General features: G+C 42.1%; 1 protein-coding gene across 5 annotated transcripts in view; it reads left to right on the top strand.

Annotated features, from left to right (window-relative positions):
* mlphb (melanophilin b) overlaps positions 1 to 16,999 on the top strand; it is a 64,019-nt gene that overhangs the window by 12,146 nt on the left and 34,874 nt on the right. For all 5 annotated transcript variants that reach the window (XM_063888718.1, XM_063888720.1, XM_063888721.1 and 2 more), the window contains exons 3-5: positions 9,900 to 10,121; positions 13,951 to 14,090; positions 16,612 to 16,653. In XM_063888718.1, coding sequence (XP_063744788.1) covers positions 9,900 to 10,121; positions 13,951 to 14,090; positions 16,612 to 16,653 — 404 coding nt within the window. The remainder of the gene's footprint in view (positions 1 to 9,899; positions 10,122 to 13,950; positions 14,091 to 16,611; positions 16,654 to 16,999) is intronic.

Genomic DNA, 16,999 nt, shown 5'->3' on the forward strand with positions numbered 1-16,999 from the left:
AGTGAGAAAAATCCAGTCTGGCTTGGGCTTGAAAAAGTGCATTGAAATCTGACTGAATGTGGATATGCGAAGGACAGCTGAGAGGTGATCATCAGTGATAGAGGATCTGGATTTGTTGAACTTCATCACTGAGAATGTCTGTTCACATGTGTAAGTAGATCCAAAGAGGAATAGAATCTTCTGAGCACGCTTCCTCAGGTGTGGAAAGTTCTCCTCTTTGAGAGAAGAGTAAATATCCAGCAGTGAGACTGACTTAAAGTGCTCTGCCAGAAGTGTGTCAGACTGCAGGTCAATGAGTTCCATCTGAACATCACTGGGTGCATTATCCACACTGCAGGTGAAGGGAGAAGAAACCTCACCATGCAGTGCTTCTAACATGGATGAGTACCTGTGGAGGTGATCAGCTGATGGTGCGGCTTCCTTCAGTGTTGGCAAGTGGTTGAGAAAGTTGTCCTTCATTTGGCTTGAGAGAAGCTGCCACTTTCTCATGAAAGCCTTCATTGCGCTGTACATTTCATGCACAAAAAGGCCCTTGCATTGCAGTTTGAGATTTAGTTCATTCATTAGTGATGTCACATCAACAGCAAAACCCAGGTCTACCAGCCAGTCTGCGTCTGAAAGCTGTGGGACGTCATTTCCTTTCTTCACACAGAACTCTTGAATCTCCTCTGTTGGGTCCCAGAAATGTTTCAGCAATTTGCCCCGGCTGAGCCACCTGACAGCTGTGTGGTAGCTTATGTCACGATATTCAGTCTCATTTTCCTCCAAAAGTGCAACAAACGGTCTGTGATTCAATGCTCTTGCCCTGATGAAGTTAACTATTTTAGTTACAACATCAACAACATCATGTTGTTGATGTTGTAACTAAAATAGTATGGTTCAGTTTTAACACTGACTTACAGAACACCTCCTGATGTATAATACAATGCAAAAATGTCAGAGGGGATCTTGCCTGGGGTGTAATTCCATGTAGAACCGTCACTACCCATTTGAGTCCCAATTTGTCCAAACATGCCTCCGTGAAAACCCCTGACACTATTGAATTTAAGTGATTTGACGAAGTCAGCTTTTGAACTTTTAAAATAAATGTATTGTCAAAAGAAGAAAAGGTTAAAAAAAGTATATTTTATAAAATTTAAAAGCCCACCTGAATGGAAACACTATCCAGAAGTGACCTACTTTAGCCTAATCCTGAAGGCTGGACTAACTTTGTTAAACTGAATGTCTCCAGCAGCTAATTCAGTCATTTGCTCCTGACTCACTGAGCTACTGACCACATGTCTCGTTGGCTGAATTGACTGATGGATGGTTTAGATATCAGGACGTGGGAGGAAGAGCTTTAGAGGGGATTTCCTCCTATGTTTGGACGTGGGATGACCTCTGCACAGAAGCAACAGCAGCTCTCTAAGATATTAAGAATAGCAAGGATTGTCCACAAAATAAAGAACATTTGCAGTGGCACATTGTTGAAGAAACATTCTCACCGTAGAAGGAGTGGACGTAATCACTATGACATCACTGATGGGTTTGTGGATGTCAGATTTGTGTGTGTGTGTGTGTGTTAATGTTAGTCTCCCTGAGTAGGAGAAAGTTCACCTTGTATGTCAGACTCAGGGTTGAGCAGAGCAGGTTGGACCCAAGTGCAGCAAGGACAACGGTTTTAACTGAAAATGACCTTTATGCAAGGTTCAAAAGATATACATTTAACTGTCCCTTGTGTAAAACTCAAAGATCCAACAAACAAATACAGAAAACCACAACTAAAATACATACAAGATTAATAAAAAGGACAAGAAACAGCTGGGGAGGGAAGAGAAAGACAAAGGCACCAGGAGAACCCAATCAGGTTATCAAACAAGTGGGGAAAAAAAGAGAAAAGGCATAACCCAGGGTGTTGGACATATTTCAAAATAAAACAGGAAAACCCAGACAAATCAGGACACTTCAAAATAAAACAGATCGTGATCTAGTCTCTGTGTTAATGTCTGTGAATGGGTGGCTTGTAAATGCAGAGTGCTTTGAGGGGGGTAAAGACTTGAAAAGCGCTCCATAAATGCCATCCATTTACCATATTTAACTATCAATAGAACCATAGACATTTATACAATTATTTTTTAAACCAGACTTCGACTTCACTTTTCAGGCCCAGAGGTCATGGCATATCTTCAATCCGTCCACAGATGTAACTCACTAAAATGCTGATCCAACCTCACTTACAGCTTAATACATTTCAAATCTTTTAAGCATCCCATATTCCCATTCCACCCTACTGGGGGAGTGAAAGCATCTGGTGGTGCCTTCAATAAAACGGGTAAAAAAAGTGACACAAAAAACAAACCAAATATGGACACACACATGAATCACTGGTAGACATTTGTCCCTACGGTAGCTTTCTAAAACTATTGGTGTCATACTTATACAGTATTATGATCTTAAGGGGAATAACATGCTAAAGATTATACTTTTAAGTGTTGGCCACAAACCTTGTTTAAAATGTTCCAGACTGAGACCCTTTCTGAATTCGTTCAAAGATTTGTAGAACCTTATCCTCCATACACTATTTAACAGGGCTTGAGTGTAGGCAGGTGTCTGATAAAAGAGACCTTTCAATAGTAGTCTGGTCTCCTGCCTGCATTTCTCAAAGATAAAAGAGTGGACTGAACCAGACATTGGTTTGAAAGACCAGCTTTAATTCATCAATGTGCATTTTCGTGCATGGTCCCCTACTCCAAAGGGAGGCTAAGCGTAGTCTACAGTATTGTGCTTGTTTGTGAGCTCCCCTGAGCTATAAACACTTTCCTTCTCCAATCTCACTTAAGTTGCTCTCCCTGCCAGAGTTCTCCCTCAGCTATTTGTTTTCCATTCAAATGAGCAGTTGAAGCAACTTTTGCTTCATCCATGGCATCTGCAATCTATAAATACACACAGATCTTCATGTGGTCTACATATAAAACTGTCACGTCTAAATCTCATAAAACCAAAACAACAGGCATTGCATCACAGAAGTGTAGGACCTGATCATTGTGTTTGTTTTTTGAAATCGTTGAGTGAAATTCAACGATTTGATTTATGTTAAAATGATTTGATAAAAAAAAAAGAAAACAAATCAGATTCAAGCTTTGACAAACCTGCAATGTATGATGCATTAAGGCAAAGGACTTTTTATTTGTATTATAATAGACTAATTCATTGAAATCTGCATTAGAAAGGGTCTGTCTGGGTATGGTGCCGTGTCAATCCCTGGCTTGTTTAAAATGAATATCTCTATGATATTAAAAATGTTCATACAGCTATAATAGATAATAGTGGATTTTTCTTGTTAAGTGCATTGGCGTTCATTGCTTTGTTCCATTCTGCATGAAACATTAAGGATGTCATCAGTGACCTGTAAACGGAATGAATGCTCCGGCTGTTGTGGTTATTTGGCATCGATTCATGTTTTAATCAACAAAAATATATGAAAATGTTTTTTATAGCTTATTTCCACTAACCCCAATTGGTCTCCCTGTTAAGAGATAGAAAATAACTTGCGTTTGATTTTTGACCTAAATTAAGTTTAGCTGCATCAGTGCTATAACAGAATAATGTTTGCTTGGCTGGATAAGGATAGGTCACAGTCATATGAGGATAGATAGATATTGTGTGTGTGTGTGTGTGTGTGTGTGTGTGTGTGTGTGTGTGTGTGTGTGTGTGTGTGTGTGTGTGTGTGTGTGTGTGTGTGTGTGTGTGTGTGTGTGTGTGTGTGTAGGATGTTAAAAGGGAGAACAGCAACCAGTTCCAACTCCGTTAAGAGAACTATTAATCCGAACAAGAGAGCATTTGATCTGTGTATTGGCGAGAGGATAAACATGTATGGAAACACTCAGGAGCTGCTCGTCTTCATAGCTTTCTTCGTTTAAGGGAACGTCTGGCTGCCGCTCCCTGATGCCCGAGCATAAACTCTTTAATCAAATACTGAGGAAAAAAAAGGATTTTGAGAACATACTCAAATGTGCCACGTGTAAAACGTATCGAAACTTCTTTAAAAGATGCTATACAGTAGTTACCTATACTTATTATCATGTAAACCTTTTCATGACCTCCAGTTATTTTCTGAATGAAAAATTGTAGTATAAAGACAAAACAAAAGATCTTCCTTTAATGTTTTAGTCCAAAGTTTTTTACATTCATGTTTTTTAGCTTATTGTGGGTACGTGTGTCCTGATATAGTGCCCTAGATATAACATTTACAGTAATTCACGGAATATCATGGGCGAGTATTATTGATACATTTTCTGTCATGCAGCAGAAGTTGAGATATCTGGAGCTAGTGCAACAGACCCAATGTTTCAATGCCTGCAACTAGCTCTTATCTTCTTAGGTGCCGAAAAAATGGACAAGGAGATGTAAATTTAACATTGAACTAACATACCTCAGGTGGCCATAAATAAATACCTTTAATATGGCCCTGTGTATCTTGGTGAATATGTATATAGGGAACGATTATCCTACCATCCATCCACAGCTAATCCAGAGCCCCCCGGCTGACTGTTCCTGGAACACATCAACTGGCTCCTCTCAACGTAGCACTCCTGGATGATTTACCTCACCTTATATCTAAGGGAGATGCCAGCCACCGTCCAGAGGAAACCCATTTCGGCCGGTTGTATTCACAATCTGGTTCTCTCTGTCATGGCCGCACAGATCATTAATATGAGAGAGGATAATCGGAGCAACAGGAGCTGTATATCAGTCGTTTTACCGCACCGTTGTGAAGAAAGGGAGCTGAGCCAAAAGGCAAATCTCTCAATGTACCAGTCCATCTTTGTTCCTACCCTCACCTATGGCACAGATTATGAATATGTAGTCCAGGGTGGCCAACCAGTCAGAGACGAAGAGACAATTATTTGACTGTGTTACTGCAAAGAGCCACATCATACACACATCGTGGATGTATGTCCCCCCACTTCTCTCGTGCCGTTTCTCTTTTGCTTTCACCCTTTCTGTGTGCTCCAGGGGCATAGCTAGTTTTGAAGTTTGAGTGGGGTGGACTTCACATCCTCTAGGGGGGTCTGGGGGCATGCTTCCCCGGGCAGATTTTTAAAAACACTTTAAAGTGAATTGCATGCTTCTGGTGCACTTTGAGAGCAAAATTAAGAGGCTACACAATAGAACTGTGTGGTCTTGGTAAGGGGAGGGGGCACAACTCTCAACACTAACGTGAGACATAAAAAATATATATATACATTTTTCTTTTCAATTTCAAAATGTTCATTTGGGTGGGATTTTTTTTGTTTTAGGTGGGCTGAAGTTCACCTAAAATAGGTATAGCTACACCACTGGTGTGCTCCCTCACTCTATTCCTCTGTGCCCCTCTCTATCTCTCACACATAGCAAATGAAAATCTAAAAATGTACAATAATTGACACACAAACACACACACTCAAAGACACACACTCCAATAGAGACACACTCTGTCACACAGACACACATACCTCTGCTCAGCCAGACTTCTTGTAAATGTCACACACAGAAAGTATTAAGACCAGAGGCCAGTTATTTTCAGCCATTAAGATTGTGTGCACTGTTTCACACACACTCTCACTTAATCATGTGAAAACTATGTTGATATTACTTGCATGTTGCTTCTTTGAACTAAGTTGGCATTCATTGCCTTGAGCAATCCTTTACAAATCTGGCTTACAATATTTAAATGTTTGTATTTAAAACAAACCTATGACTAAGGACAGTTATTTAAAAATAAATGAAGTCTATTTTAGTTAATTATCCTCGTATGATAACTATCTGAACTTTTACCCTGTGACTGGCAGAAGCTCTGCTGACAGAGATGCACTTTCTATCTTATTTATTTCTTTATCGCAATTCAGCAACTCAGGAGTCCTTCTGTGTTGGTGGCCAGCTTTCCGTGATCAGGCCCTCTCACACACAACTACAACTGCAAAGTGTTACCGTTTTGATTTGACAACTTTGTATTGAGTTATTACGGTTTTATCTGAGTTTTATTTTCGCCGTTCAGAAGCAGATCTCTCCCTTCCTTGTCACATCGCGAGTGCAGTAGAACCCGCCCCCTGTACTGCAGGATCTGCATTCTGATTGGCTAAAGCACTTCAGTGTCGAAAACTAAGTGTAACGATTGGCCTGGAACTTGTGTGTTGTTAACCCTTTTTGAACCTGGATACATATGCGCAAAAAAAAACACACAATTAAAATTCCATATGAACTGAGGAGCCGCATGAGACTGGGCAAAGAGCCGCATGCGGCTCGAGAGCCGCGGGTTGGCCACCCCTGTCTATAGGGCGTACAGCTCGTTGTGTCGCTCCGAGGTGGCCAATAACAAATTATTACTTTAAAGCAATATAAAGAAAACAACATTTCCCATTTTGACAAAAAAATATGCAATCCTGCATGAACTGGAAATCCTCCAGAGCTTTTACCCATCTCTTGGTCAAAAAGTAAAAAGATACTCTGCAGCTAATCACATCAACAGTGCTGACACCACACACTCACTACTCGCCGATGGTGACCATGCTGGCCATGTTTCAGTGCCGGGAAGGCTTGGTTGCCTACAGCACACATCTTATTGAGTCCCTGAAGAGCGTCCTGTGGCAGACCTGTGGGTTTGATGTTTCAGAGCAGGGCAGATTTTAAAGATATTACTTTTAAATCACCTCGCTAATGGCCAGCAGCTGCATCTGCAGAGGGTTATTGGATTCTCACAAAGTACACAATTCATCCTGTTGATCTGGACTATAATTGAAAAAGCATGGCCTAAAAAAAGATTTAATAAACAATAAGCATCAAATCATCCCCGGTGGGTGACTCCACCCACGCTGTGTCACATTTGGGATTTGTTATCTGAGTTTTCCTCTCCACTGCCGTCAGCAACTCTCAGCGCTGAGTTAGGCTGTTACTCTTCCAACCATCAGCAACAATCCTCCAAACTTTGCCAAAGAGAATGGTCTGAAATTAGGTAATGATTCAAAACTCTCCTGTGAAGAGATGCCAAATGACACAGAACAGGAAATATGATTTTGTTTGGTGAGGACCTTTCTTTGCTTCTGAAGTTATTGAGTAAAAGTCACAAGTTCAATTAGCTGAAGATCAAGTACTTTTCAAACCTATCCATGAAGTACATTTAACTTCATACTTAAAGACATATTGAGGTTAGAGGATTTCAATAAAGTAAAACATGTTCCTATTACTTCTCCACTAACTCAGTGTGGCTACCAGAAGAAAGTGTTGATTTATATGGAGGAAGGAAAAAATGAAAAGCTATTAAATGTGTTTTTTGCTTTTTTTTATATACTAAATATGTTCATGAATGAAGTAAAAATGTTATTTTAAAATGTCTTCCACAAAATCCCTGCTCTTTTCTACATTCACTGAAACAAAGAGATGTACAATATGTTTTAGAAGTTGGAAGGAACTAAAGTCTATTCACGCAATCAGTAATGTGATATCAGTTGATATAAATAGTCCTGTAGCTAAACACAAACTCAGGCTATATGTAGACATGTATGCTTATTGTAGGTAATAAGAACAGGTCATTTATAGGAACCAACACATTTTTTCAGTGATCCAATGATGCTGGGAACAACAAACCAATCAGTGCACTCATTAAACACAGGCAATTTCCTAACGTACCCCATATTTCTTTATGACGATAACGATTTTTAAAAAACTAAATAAACCATCCAGAAGGGACACTTTTATACTCTTATTTAAATCATTATGTCCTTAAAGTTGTCAAATGCACTAAAAGCTGAATGAAAATGTTCTCTCTCCATTCATTCTACTGAGTCCAGAGCGAGAGATTGGGAGCGGGGCCTAAAGGGAAACTCAAATACGTATGCTCTATGCTCTCAAAAGCCAGGCATGATGGGTCATTTCTGACGTTTTGCTCTCGAGAATCTCAGGTCCATTTGTCTATATGCGCCAATGAGCAAATCTTATAGGAATGAACGAGGCCCCGCCTCCAACGCTGTATCCAGTTCGTATTAGACATCCATGCTGTCAACAAGATGGATGAAAAATATATTTGTTATTTAACGATATAATAACACCAAGTAGAGCTTGAGCAGTCAATTACAAGCAGCTTGTAATGCAGCAGTCAATACTTGATGGCGTTGCTTTTTGTAGTGTAAACAAAGCACAACAGTTAGTATTACGTTGAGCTGAACCACAACGGTTTAGTCTACGCTCTTAACACAGTTCACAGTGTGTACATAGCACACAACTGATAGAATGTTCTGTAGACCTCAAGAGCTCACCATGGACACTGCCTCAGCCATTCACCTGCCTGGTGTGACAATGATGGATGGTTGTTGGGAAAATGGAAGGACAGACGATACGTACGATGCAATAATACTTTATTCTCTGATCAACTCTGACATTTTTCTTGCATCACAGAAACTTAATTTACAGCATCAACAAGGACACAATTTAAGACAAGGGACGAGGAAACAAACATTTGACAAAACATCAGCAGTGGCTCAGTAAGTAGGGGCTTGGACTGGGAATCGTAGGGTCGCCGGTTCAAGTCCCCGAACAGACTTGAAATATGGAAGGTGGACTGCTACTTGGAGAGGTCCCAGTTCACCTCCTGGGCCCTGCTGTGGTGCCCTTGAGCAAGGCACCGGACACCTCCAATCCCCCCTCCCCATTGTTCCCCGGGCACTGCACGATAGATACCCACTGCTCCTAGTACTAGGATGGGTTAAATGCAGAGGACTAATTTCACTGTGTGTGCTCTGCTGTGTGCATGTATGTGATAATAAAGAGGGTTTCATCCTCCGATTCTATCTATTCTATCTACATCACGATCAAAAGACATATGTAGACTCCTTCCAGGGTGATAGGATACAGTGTTATGAATGTTCCAGCAGTTAGGATCTGATACATCTTGATAATTTTTCATCCCACATGTAGCCGCAGAACTCCTTGTTCTTGGAGAAGCATAACAGTTTGGTCTCCCTTTATTGATTTTCCTTTGTGACAAGCTGTTCATAATGTTTACACCAAGCTGCCAGAATGAATATGTCCTTGCTAACAAACCTAACATCAACCAATCAGAATCGTCTGACTCACAACATCTTTGAATGATGGATTTATGTTTGTTTAGCTGTAAACTTATGGGGTGAATAATGCGCTGGACATTTACCCTTAAAACGTCCTGAGCTCAACAGTTGTTTGTTGAACATTTGGTGAAGTGTGCTTTTTGGATTTTGTTTCTGGGGGTAAAATTAGTTGTGTAGGATATGGTTAGCTTAGCTTAACATAAATTCTGGAGTCAGGGTGAAACAGCCTGGTTTCATCCAATGTTCCATCCACCAGTAACTCTGCTACTTTTTTATGTACCCATATATAAACAGAAATGACAATTTAAGATATAATGAGGAGATACGACATCAAAACAGTTTGTCCATGTCTCAGCATTTCTGTATGGCCTCTCCGGTTATGGTGCTGGTTGCCAAAAGTGAGCACGTGCTGTGGTTTTGGTCTGTAAGCAGACTTGATACCAAATGTGTCTGTTGTTTAGTTATGAACAGTGTGAAAACCCTGTTTCAAGCCAGCCTCAATGTAGAGAAATATTTTCCAAAAGTTTCCTGCTGCTTATTTCTTCAGCAATATTCACCATATCTATCCATAATCCATCAATCCATCCATTTGTTCGTCCGCCCGTCCGTCCGTCCGTCCATCTACTGTATTAGAAAATAGAACCCTCTCCCGTGATGATGTATGGACCCCTACAGTAAAAATTAGTTTTCACTTTCTTCTGTATATAACCTACAATAATTATTCAGGGACTCGAGGATATCTTCAAAGTATTTTCCATCAATAAACACACTCATCTCTTTCACTGTATGTAGTCAACTGCTGTTTTTCTCTTTGTTATTTAGAGACCTTAAGACAAAGATTGAAAAAGAGGACACCAAGAGAGAGTTGCTGGGCAACCAGAGCAGTCTGACGGAGTCGCACTGTATTCGATGTCTGGAGCCCTTCAAGTTCCTGGTGAACAGCAAGCGTCAGTGTCTGGACTGCCAACTCCACATCTGCAAGTCCTGCAGTCTCTACAACAAGAAGGAGCACGGCTGGGTGTGTGATCCCTGCCACATGGCCAGGTAGGCGACGACAAAAATACTAATTAAACCAGTAGTTATTAGTAAAATGAAATGCGGAGTGCAGATCTGGATTCAGTATGTACGGGTGCTACTTGCATGATCTACTCGAAAAACTTCTTGAAAAGCTGTATTAACTGAAATAATGTAACACACAAAGGCAAACCTAAGACAAACATTTAAATGAATTCATACTTATCCTGTACAAATACACTTTTTATTAAAAATGTTGTGTTTCTGAAGTCTCAGTGACGTAGAGTAGCAAGTTTAAGTTTAGCACAAAAGGAAAATGCGGCCTGAAGCAAAAACTACATTTGTAGTCTTACGGAATTTGATTTATTTGAAATAGGCCAATTTCAAAGACAAATTGTAACCCCCCCCCCCCCCAGACCAACTTCTTCAACTCTCCCCCACTTAACTGGTTTTGCACCGAGGTCCAGCTTTTGTTTGGGTGGTGGGGGACCTCCTGCTTTAGTCGCAGCTCTCTGCTTCGCTCCACCTGGTGGGACTTGTTCTGTAAGTTTGACATTTGACGTAGTGTTTTTGAAGCTAGATAGCACTTTGTCTCCAGCACAGAGAGTACAACGAAACTTAATACTGTCATCTTTAGCTGACACAAACTCAAAATAGTGACTGTATTTCCAGCTAGAAAACACGCATCTCTCTCCCTCCATTGTTGTTTACGTTTGTGTTGGTGCGTGGTATTACACGTGAGTTGTCCTCGTGCTGAAAACGTGGCTTAATTGTCGCACATACGTCACTCCCCGAGACACAAGAAGAAAGCAAAAATATATCTTTACTAAGGAGAATGACAACAATAGTAACGCACAGTGACTTGGATAAGTAACTTTAATCTCATTACTGGTCTGGAAATAGTAACGCGTTAGATTACTCGTTACTGAAAAAAGAGGTCAGATTAGAGTAACGCGTTACCGACATCTCTGGCTGTGACCTAGTAGCTGTATCAACGTCTGCATGTAATCAACAACTGACTGTCTCATCAAACAAACAAAGTACAATTGAAAAATAATATGTATTGTCCCTTGAACTATACAGATATACAGTATAATACTGTAGATATTTTAATGTTCCACTCGGGCTGCATTTAAAATAAAATAGAGAAAATAAATAAAATAGCTTTTGAAAATGTGTGCATCTTAAAAGAGCTTAATTTTAGAAAAGATTAAAGAGCAGCAGCTTGAGTTTCCCTTTCTCTTGTTAACGTTTCACATCTTAACAGTTTCAGCCAATTATATAACATATCAATCCGAACACATCATAACAATGGAACAGTTTTAAGGTTTGTCTTTCTGTCCCTCTTATATTCCACTCCCTCACTGTCTGTCCTTAGTTCAGTGAGAGAACTGAGCTCTAGCCTGTCCATTCTCATACACATGTGAAGCTGCTCATTGGTGCTCCACTCACCGCCTTCTCTCTCTGTCTCCCGCTAACTCGTCTCTCCCCTCACTCCTCTTTCCGCCTTCTCTCTCTTTCTCCTGCTAACTTGTCTCTCCCCTCACTTTTCTCTCCGCCTTCTCTCTCCCGCTAACTCGTCTCTCCCCTCACTCTTCTCTCCGCCTTCTCTCTCCTGCTAACAAGTTTCCCCCCTCACTGTTCTCTCCGCCTTCTCTCCCCTTACTCTTCTCTCCGTCTTATCTCTCCCGCTAACTTGTCTCTCCCCTCACTCTTCTCTCCGCCTTCTCTCCCCTTACTCTTCTCTCCGTCTTCTCTGCCGCTAACTCGTCCCTCCCCTCACTCTTCTCTCCGTCTTCTATCCCCCCCTCTCTCCCGCTAACAAGTCTCCCCCTCACTCTTCTCTCTCCCGCTAACTCGTCTCTCCCCTCACTCTTCTCTCCGTCTTATCTCTCCCGCTAACTCGTCTCTCCCCTCACTCTTCTCTCCGTCTTATCTCTCCTGCTAACTCGTCTCTCTCCTCACTCTTTTCTCCGTCTTCTCTCCCTCCCTCTCTCCCGCTAACAAGTCTCCCCCCTCACTCTTCTCTCCGTCTTATCTCTCCTGGTAACTTGTCTCTCCCCTCACTCTTCTCTCCGTCTTATCTCTCCCGCTAACTTGTCTCTCCCCTCACTCTTCTCTCCGTCTTATCTCTCCCGCTAACTTGTCTCTTCACTCACTCTTCTTTCCGCCATCTTTCTCCTTCTCCCGCTATCTTGTCTCTCCCCTCACTCTTCTCTCCGTCTTATCTCTCCCGCTAACTTGTCTCTTCACTCACTCTTCTTTCCGCCTTCTTTCTCTGTCTCCCGCTAACTCATCTCTCCTCTCACTCTTCTTTCCGCCTTCTCTCTCTTTCTCCCGCTAACTCGTCTCTCCCCTCACTCTTCTCTCCGCCTTCTCTCTCTCGCTAACTCTTCTCTCCCCTCATTCTTCTCTCCGTCTTATCTCTCCGGCTAACTTGTCTCTTTACTCACTCTTCCCCCCTCGCCTTCTTCTCTTTCACTCTTCTCTCCGCCTTCCCCCCCTCCGGCTAACTTGTCTCTTCACTCACTCTTCTCTCCGCCTTTTCTCTCACTCTTCTTTCCGCCTTCTCTCTCTTTCTCCTGCTAACTCGTCTCTCCCTTCACTCTTCTCTCCGCATTCTCTCTCTCGCTAACTCGTCTCTCCCCTCACTCTTCTCTCCGTCTTATCTCTCCGGCTAACTTGTCTCTTCACTCACTCTTCTCTCCGCCTTCTCTCTCACTCTTTTCTCCGCCTTCCCCCCCTCCGGCTAACTCGTCTCTCCCCTCACTCTTTTCTCTGTCTTATCTCTCCCACTTACTTGTCTCTTCACTCACTCTTCTCTCCGCCTTCTCTCTTTCCCACTAACTTGTCTCTTTACTCATTCTTCTTTCCGACTTCTCTCTCTGTCTCCCGGTAACTCGACTCTCCCCTCACTTTTCTCACCGTCTTCTCTCTCCCGCTAACTCGTCTTTCCCCTCACTCCTCTCTCCGTCTTCTCTCTCTGTCTCCCACAAACTAGTCCCTCCCCTCACTCTTCTCTCTGCCCTCTCTCTCCCGCTAACTCGTCTCTCCCCTCACTCTTCTCTCCGGCTTCTCTCTCCCGCTAACTCGTCTCTCCCCTCACTCTTCTGTCTCCCGCTAACTCATCTCTTCTTCTTGTGTTTATCTCCCTGTATCGCTCAGTTGTCTCTTTCGCCCCCTGTTGGCGCCGGTTAAAATGGAATTGCCCCATCAAAATGGATATTCCTTATTAATGTATTGATTATAGGTCCGGGTCCGTATAGGTCGGCGTCAGGGTCCAGATCCGGACCATGGTCTGTCTGTTAGTGAACTATGCAAAAGGGGATCAATGTCCATGTGGTAGGCTGCAGGCTGATGCTAATATTTCTGAATTAAATGGTTCTTTTGACCTTTTTTCTTAGAGGAAGTAAAGAAGCGATAAATGCTCTCATCTATAGCATGGGCCTCGTTCCAAAACAAAACTATTTGGTAGTGTATTTGCGTAGACTTCACCCTAGAGGTACTAATACTTTGTTTTAACTTGGCAGCTCAACTAAGGTCTACATATTTGTTATAATGTAGGAACAAGGCAGTATGTATATACAGTATATACATACACGTTTTTTGGAAAGATGACTATTTTCAACCATACCGCTGCAACTCCATACGTCACATATAGTTATAACTCAGATGTGGCTGAGCTCTGCCGATGTGTGGAAAATATCATGCTGTGCGTCCCACACTTAGAGAAGTACTCACCAAAGCAGTCAATAATGTCTTACATTTGACAAAAGTAGAAAAAAATGTCCCAGGTATTTTTTTAGTTGTATTAGTGTCTGATCTGTGAATAAGACTATGTTCCGTTTTCCTTCACCAGGGTCCTCAAGATCGGGACTTTGGAGTGGTACCACGAAAATGTTCGTGCCCGCTTCAAGCGCTTTGGGAGTGCAAAGGTCATGCGATCGCTTTTCAAGAGGTTGAGTGGGGACCACAGTGGCTCTCAGAATGACCTGGAAGGTGAGTTTTGACTGTGTTTTTTCAGTACAGAGAATGACCTTGAAGTTTTTTTACTAAATTGGTTTCTAGGATTCTCCCAACCTAATGCCTGTGAGAAATGATTTAAATGTATGTGTCTGGATTTTTTAATCCTTGATCCACTTGCAAATCAGTATGTGGTGCCAGTCCACGTTTTACACTTACCAAATGCTGTCAGCAGGGCCGGTCCTGCGCTATTCTGGGCCCGGGAGCAACATCTTGCCCCCCCGAGAACCGTACGGCAAGACAAGTGGATTACATAATCGCCAGATTTTGCTGCGGGTCTCTGTGTACTGTTAAGTGAGACACACTCTGCGATACACTTAATGCAGGATCAGAAAGAAATCTTATTATTATTTGATTTTTGGGGGTTTTTTTGGGCCCCCCTCCAGACCGGCCCGGGTGCAATTGCTCCCGTTGCTACCCCTCCAGAACCGGCCCTGGCTGTCAGTGTGGCTTCCCAGCAGAGAGATTAACCCCCGGCTGATGAAGCTCAGCATTCAAAAACTGGGGTTTGTCAGGGCAGCTGCCAAGTAGGAATGTCTTTATAAATGAGAAGCAGTGCAAATTAAAGGTTATAAATGTGGTAAAATGTCAGGTCTAAGGTCAAAGTAACTTTAAAGGGACGACCTTAACACATTCCCATCTGTTTCACTCATGTCTTTACGAGCCCTGTGGAGGAGCTGCAGGTCAGAAGTTGAGCCGCAGAGCATTTCTGGAAGTAGGCTACAGCTTACCATAAGAAATCCCACAGAAATGAAAGGCTTCAAGGCGATTCAACCGCTGCATACTGTACCGTAACTGCATAGAGAATGTATAATAGTTACTGTTGAATTGCATCAAATTCTGAACATTTGAAAAACATCGCCATAACAAGTGCATCCCATGTTTGTGTCAGTTTACAAGCTGAAGATATGGACCTGGTGATGCATTTCTTTTTCTGAAGTGAAGCTCATATTTTTCCCAATTGGCAACAAAATGCAGATTTGTCAATCTGCGAGCAGCACACACTTCATTAGACTGAAAGCTAAAGATTCTGCAGTCACTAACTCTTGAGCACATACTACATTGGACTTTGCTCCTCAACATCATAAAAATGTTACATTTTGGGATATTTTTGAAGGCCCTCACGTTGCGCTCCACACATTTCTCTAACGGGGATCCTTCAGCTGTTCTGGCAGCTCACGTGGCCCCGCTCCTCTCCAAGCAACGTACTGTTGGTATATTTCTAACATTTGTCCACCACCTGTCCCTTCATTTTTGTGTCATTGAGTCACACAAATAATTTCCTTTCTCTGTCTCAGAGTGTAAGCCGGAGGCTGCCAAATCTGTCACAGGCTTTAATCCCTTCCATCTTTTTCCGGCTCTGGCTCTTCCCAGCTGTGTCGAGGGTCATAGTCTCAGCCTGACACAAGACCTCCAATGTCCTTAACTGACCAGTGTGTCGGGACATTAACACTGCAGCTGTACCTCTTCACACATTATTTCCTGAGATATTAATGTAGTGAAAAGTCGTGTTTATGCTGCTTGTGTTTAAAGTCTGATGCAGTGACGGCATGAGGCTTCTTCAAAACCTTTCCCGGTTCTTTTTCTCTCTTTTTGAAGTTGTTCACGTAGCAGTGCCAATATCCTCATGCCAAACCCTGAGCATATGAAACAAATGCCCTTGATGCATACTTTATCAGCTTTACGAATTATTATGCACAGCAGGGCTCCATGTGAGCTCACAGCATCAGGTGATCAGTGGACTCTGAAGAGACAGGGCTCCTGATAATACTAACACTGAGTCACCCTGGAGGACTTTTGGACGGGGTATACATTTTTTTAAATGAAGTTGGTTTGCTGGCTTAGCCCAGAGGGCCTTGTGATCATCCAGTCACATGTGACTCATTCTGCGCCTGGAATTGGAGGATTCAGTTGTGCAGAACGCTAACGACGAGAATCAGACAGGAAGAGAGACAGTGTTTATGTAGAAGCAGAGCACAGTGAGCACAGATGCATAGTGTTGTTATGAGACAGCTGAAACATGTTAACAGATGCATCATGTTAAAAACGATCAACCACTCATCACATATAGACATTCATGTGACTGCTTGGATTACATTTACCATGCATGACTGTTCACTCAAACTCTCACATTCTCTGGCTGTCCTGCTGTGGTCCGCCGGGCCCCCACAGCTCAGAGGGTGTCATCCTGTGTACAGTATCTTTGTGCATGGGGAGAAACAGCACTGATGCTTACAGAAGAGTCTCTGTTCACATTTGTTGCATAAGAAGGAGTTCAACTCGATTAGCCGGCTCCTCTGATTCATGGTGCTTCATCTGCTTCTGCTTCTTATTATAGTTTTATGTGGAAAGTAAGGACTGCCTGAATTACTACAATTCGCTGAGCTGTTTAGCATAGGGAATTGCAAAATTGCAATCCTGACCTCATTCATTTTCATTTCAAAGTGTAAATACCACTAAATAGGTCATGCCTTCTTTAATCTGTTATGTTTTTCAGACCCTCATGGATATGATACACAGAGTATACCCGAGGTCCACAGTGAGTACATTGAACTAAATAACTATATATCTTCTGACTCTAAATATGTTTTCATTCTCTCTTTTATTTTAAAGTGTGCTGCTTTATGGGCCTGAGAAAACACTCATGGGTCATTTTCTAAAACAGGGTTTTTCTGAAACCTTTTTTTTTTTCTACTACTACTACAAAAAAAAATCATGAATCATGTTTCGATAAAACTCTCCGTCAACATGAAGAATGCAAAGTACACAACTGAAGTATATTTGTGACGCCTCACACCTCAACAATCAGTTTTCCATCTCCACATCAACACTGAAAATTGAGCTTCTGAAAAATCTCACTCTGAGTTTAACAAAAGATCAGTTTA

Source organism: Eleginops maclovinus, chromosome 7, assembly GCF_036324505.1.
Source record: "Eleginops maclovinus isolate JMC-PN-2008 ecotype Puerto Natales chromosome 7, JC_Emac_rtc_rv5, whole genome shotgun sequence".
In the NCBI taxonomy this organism is placed as follows: domain Eukaryota; kingdom Metazoa; phylum Chordata; class Actinopteri; order Perciformes; family Eleginopidae; genus Eleginops; species Eleginops maclovinus.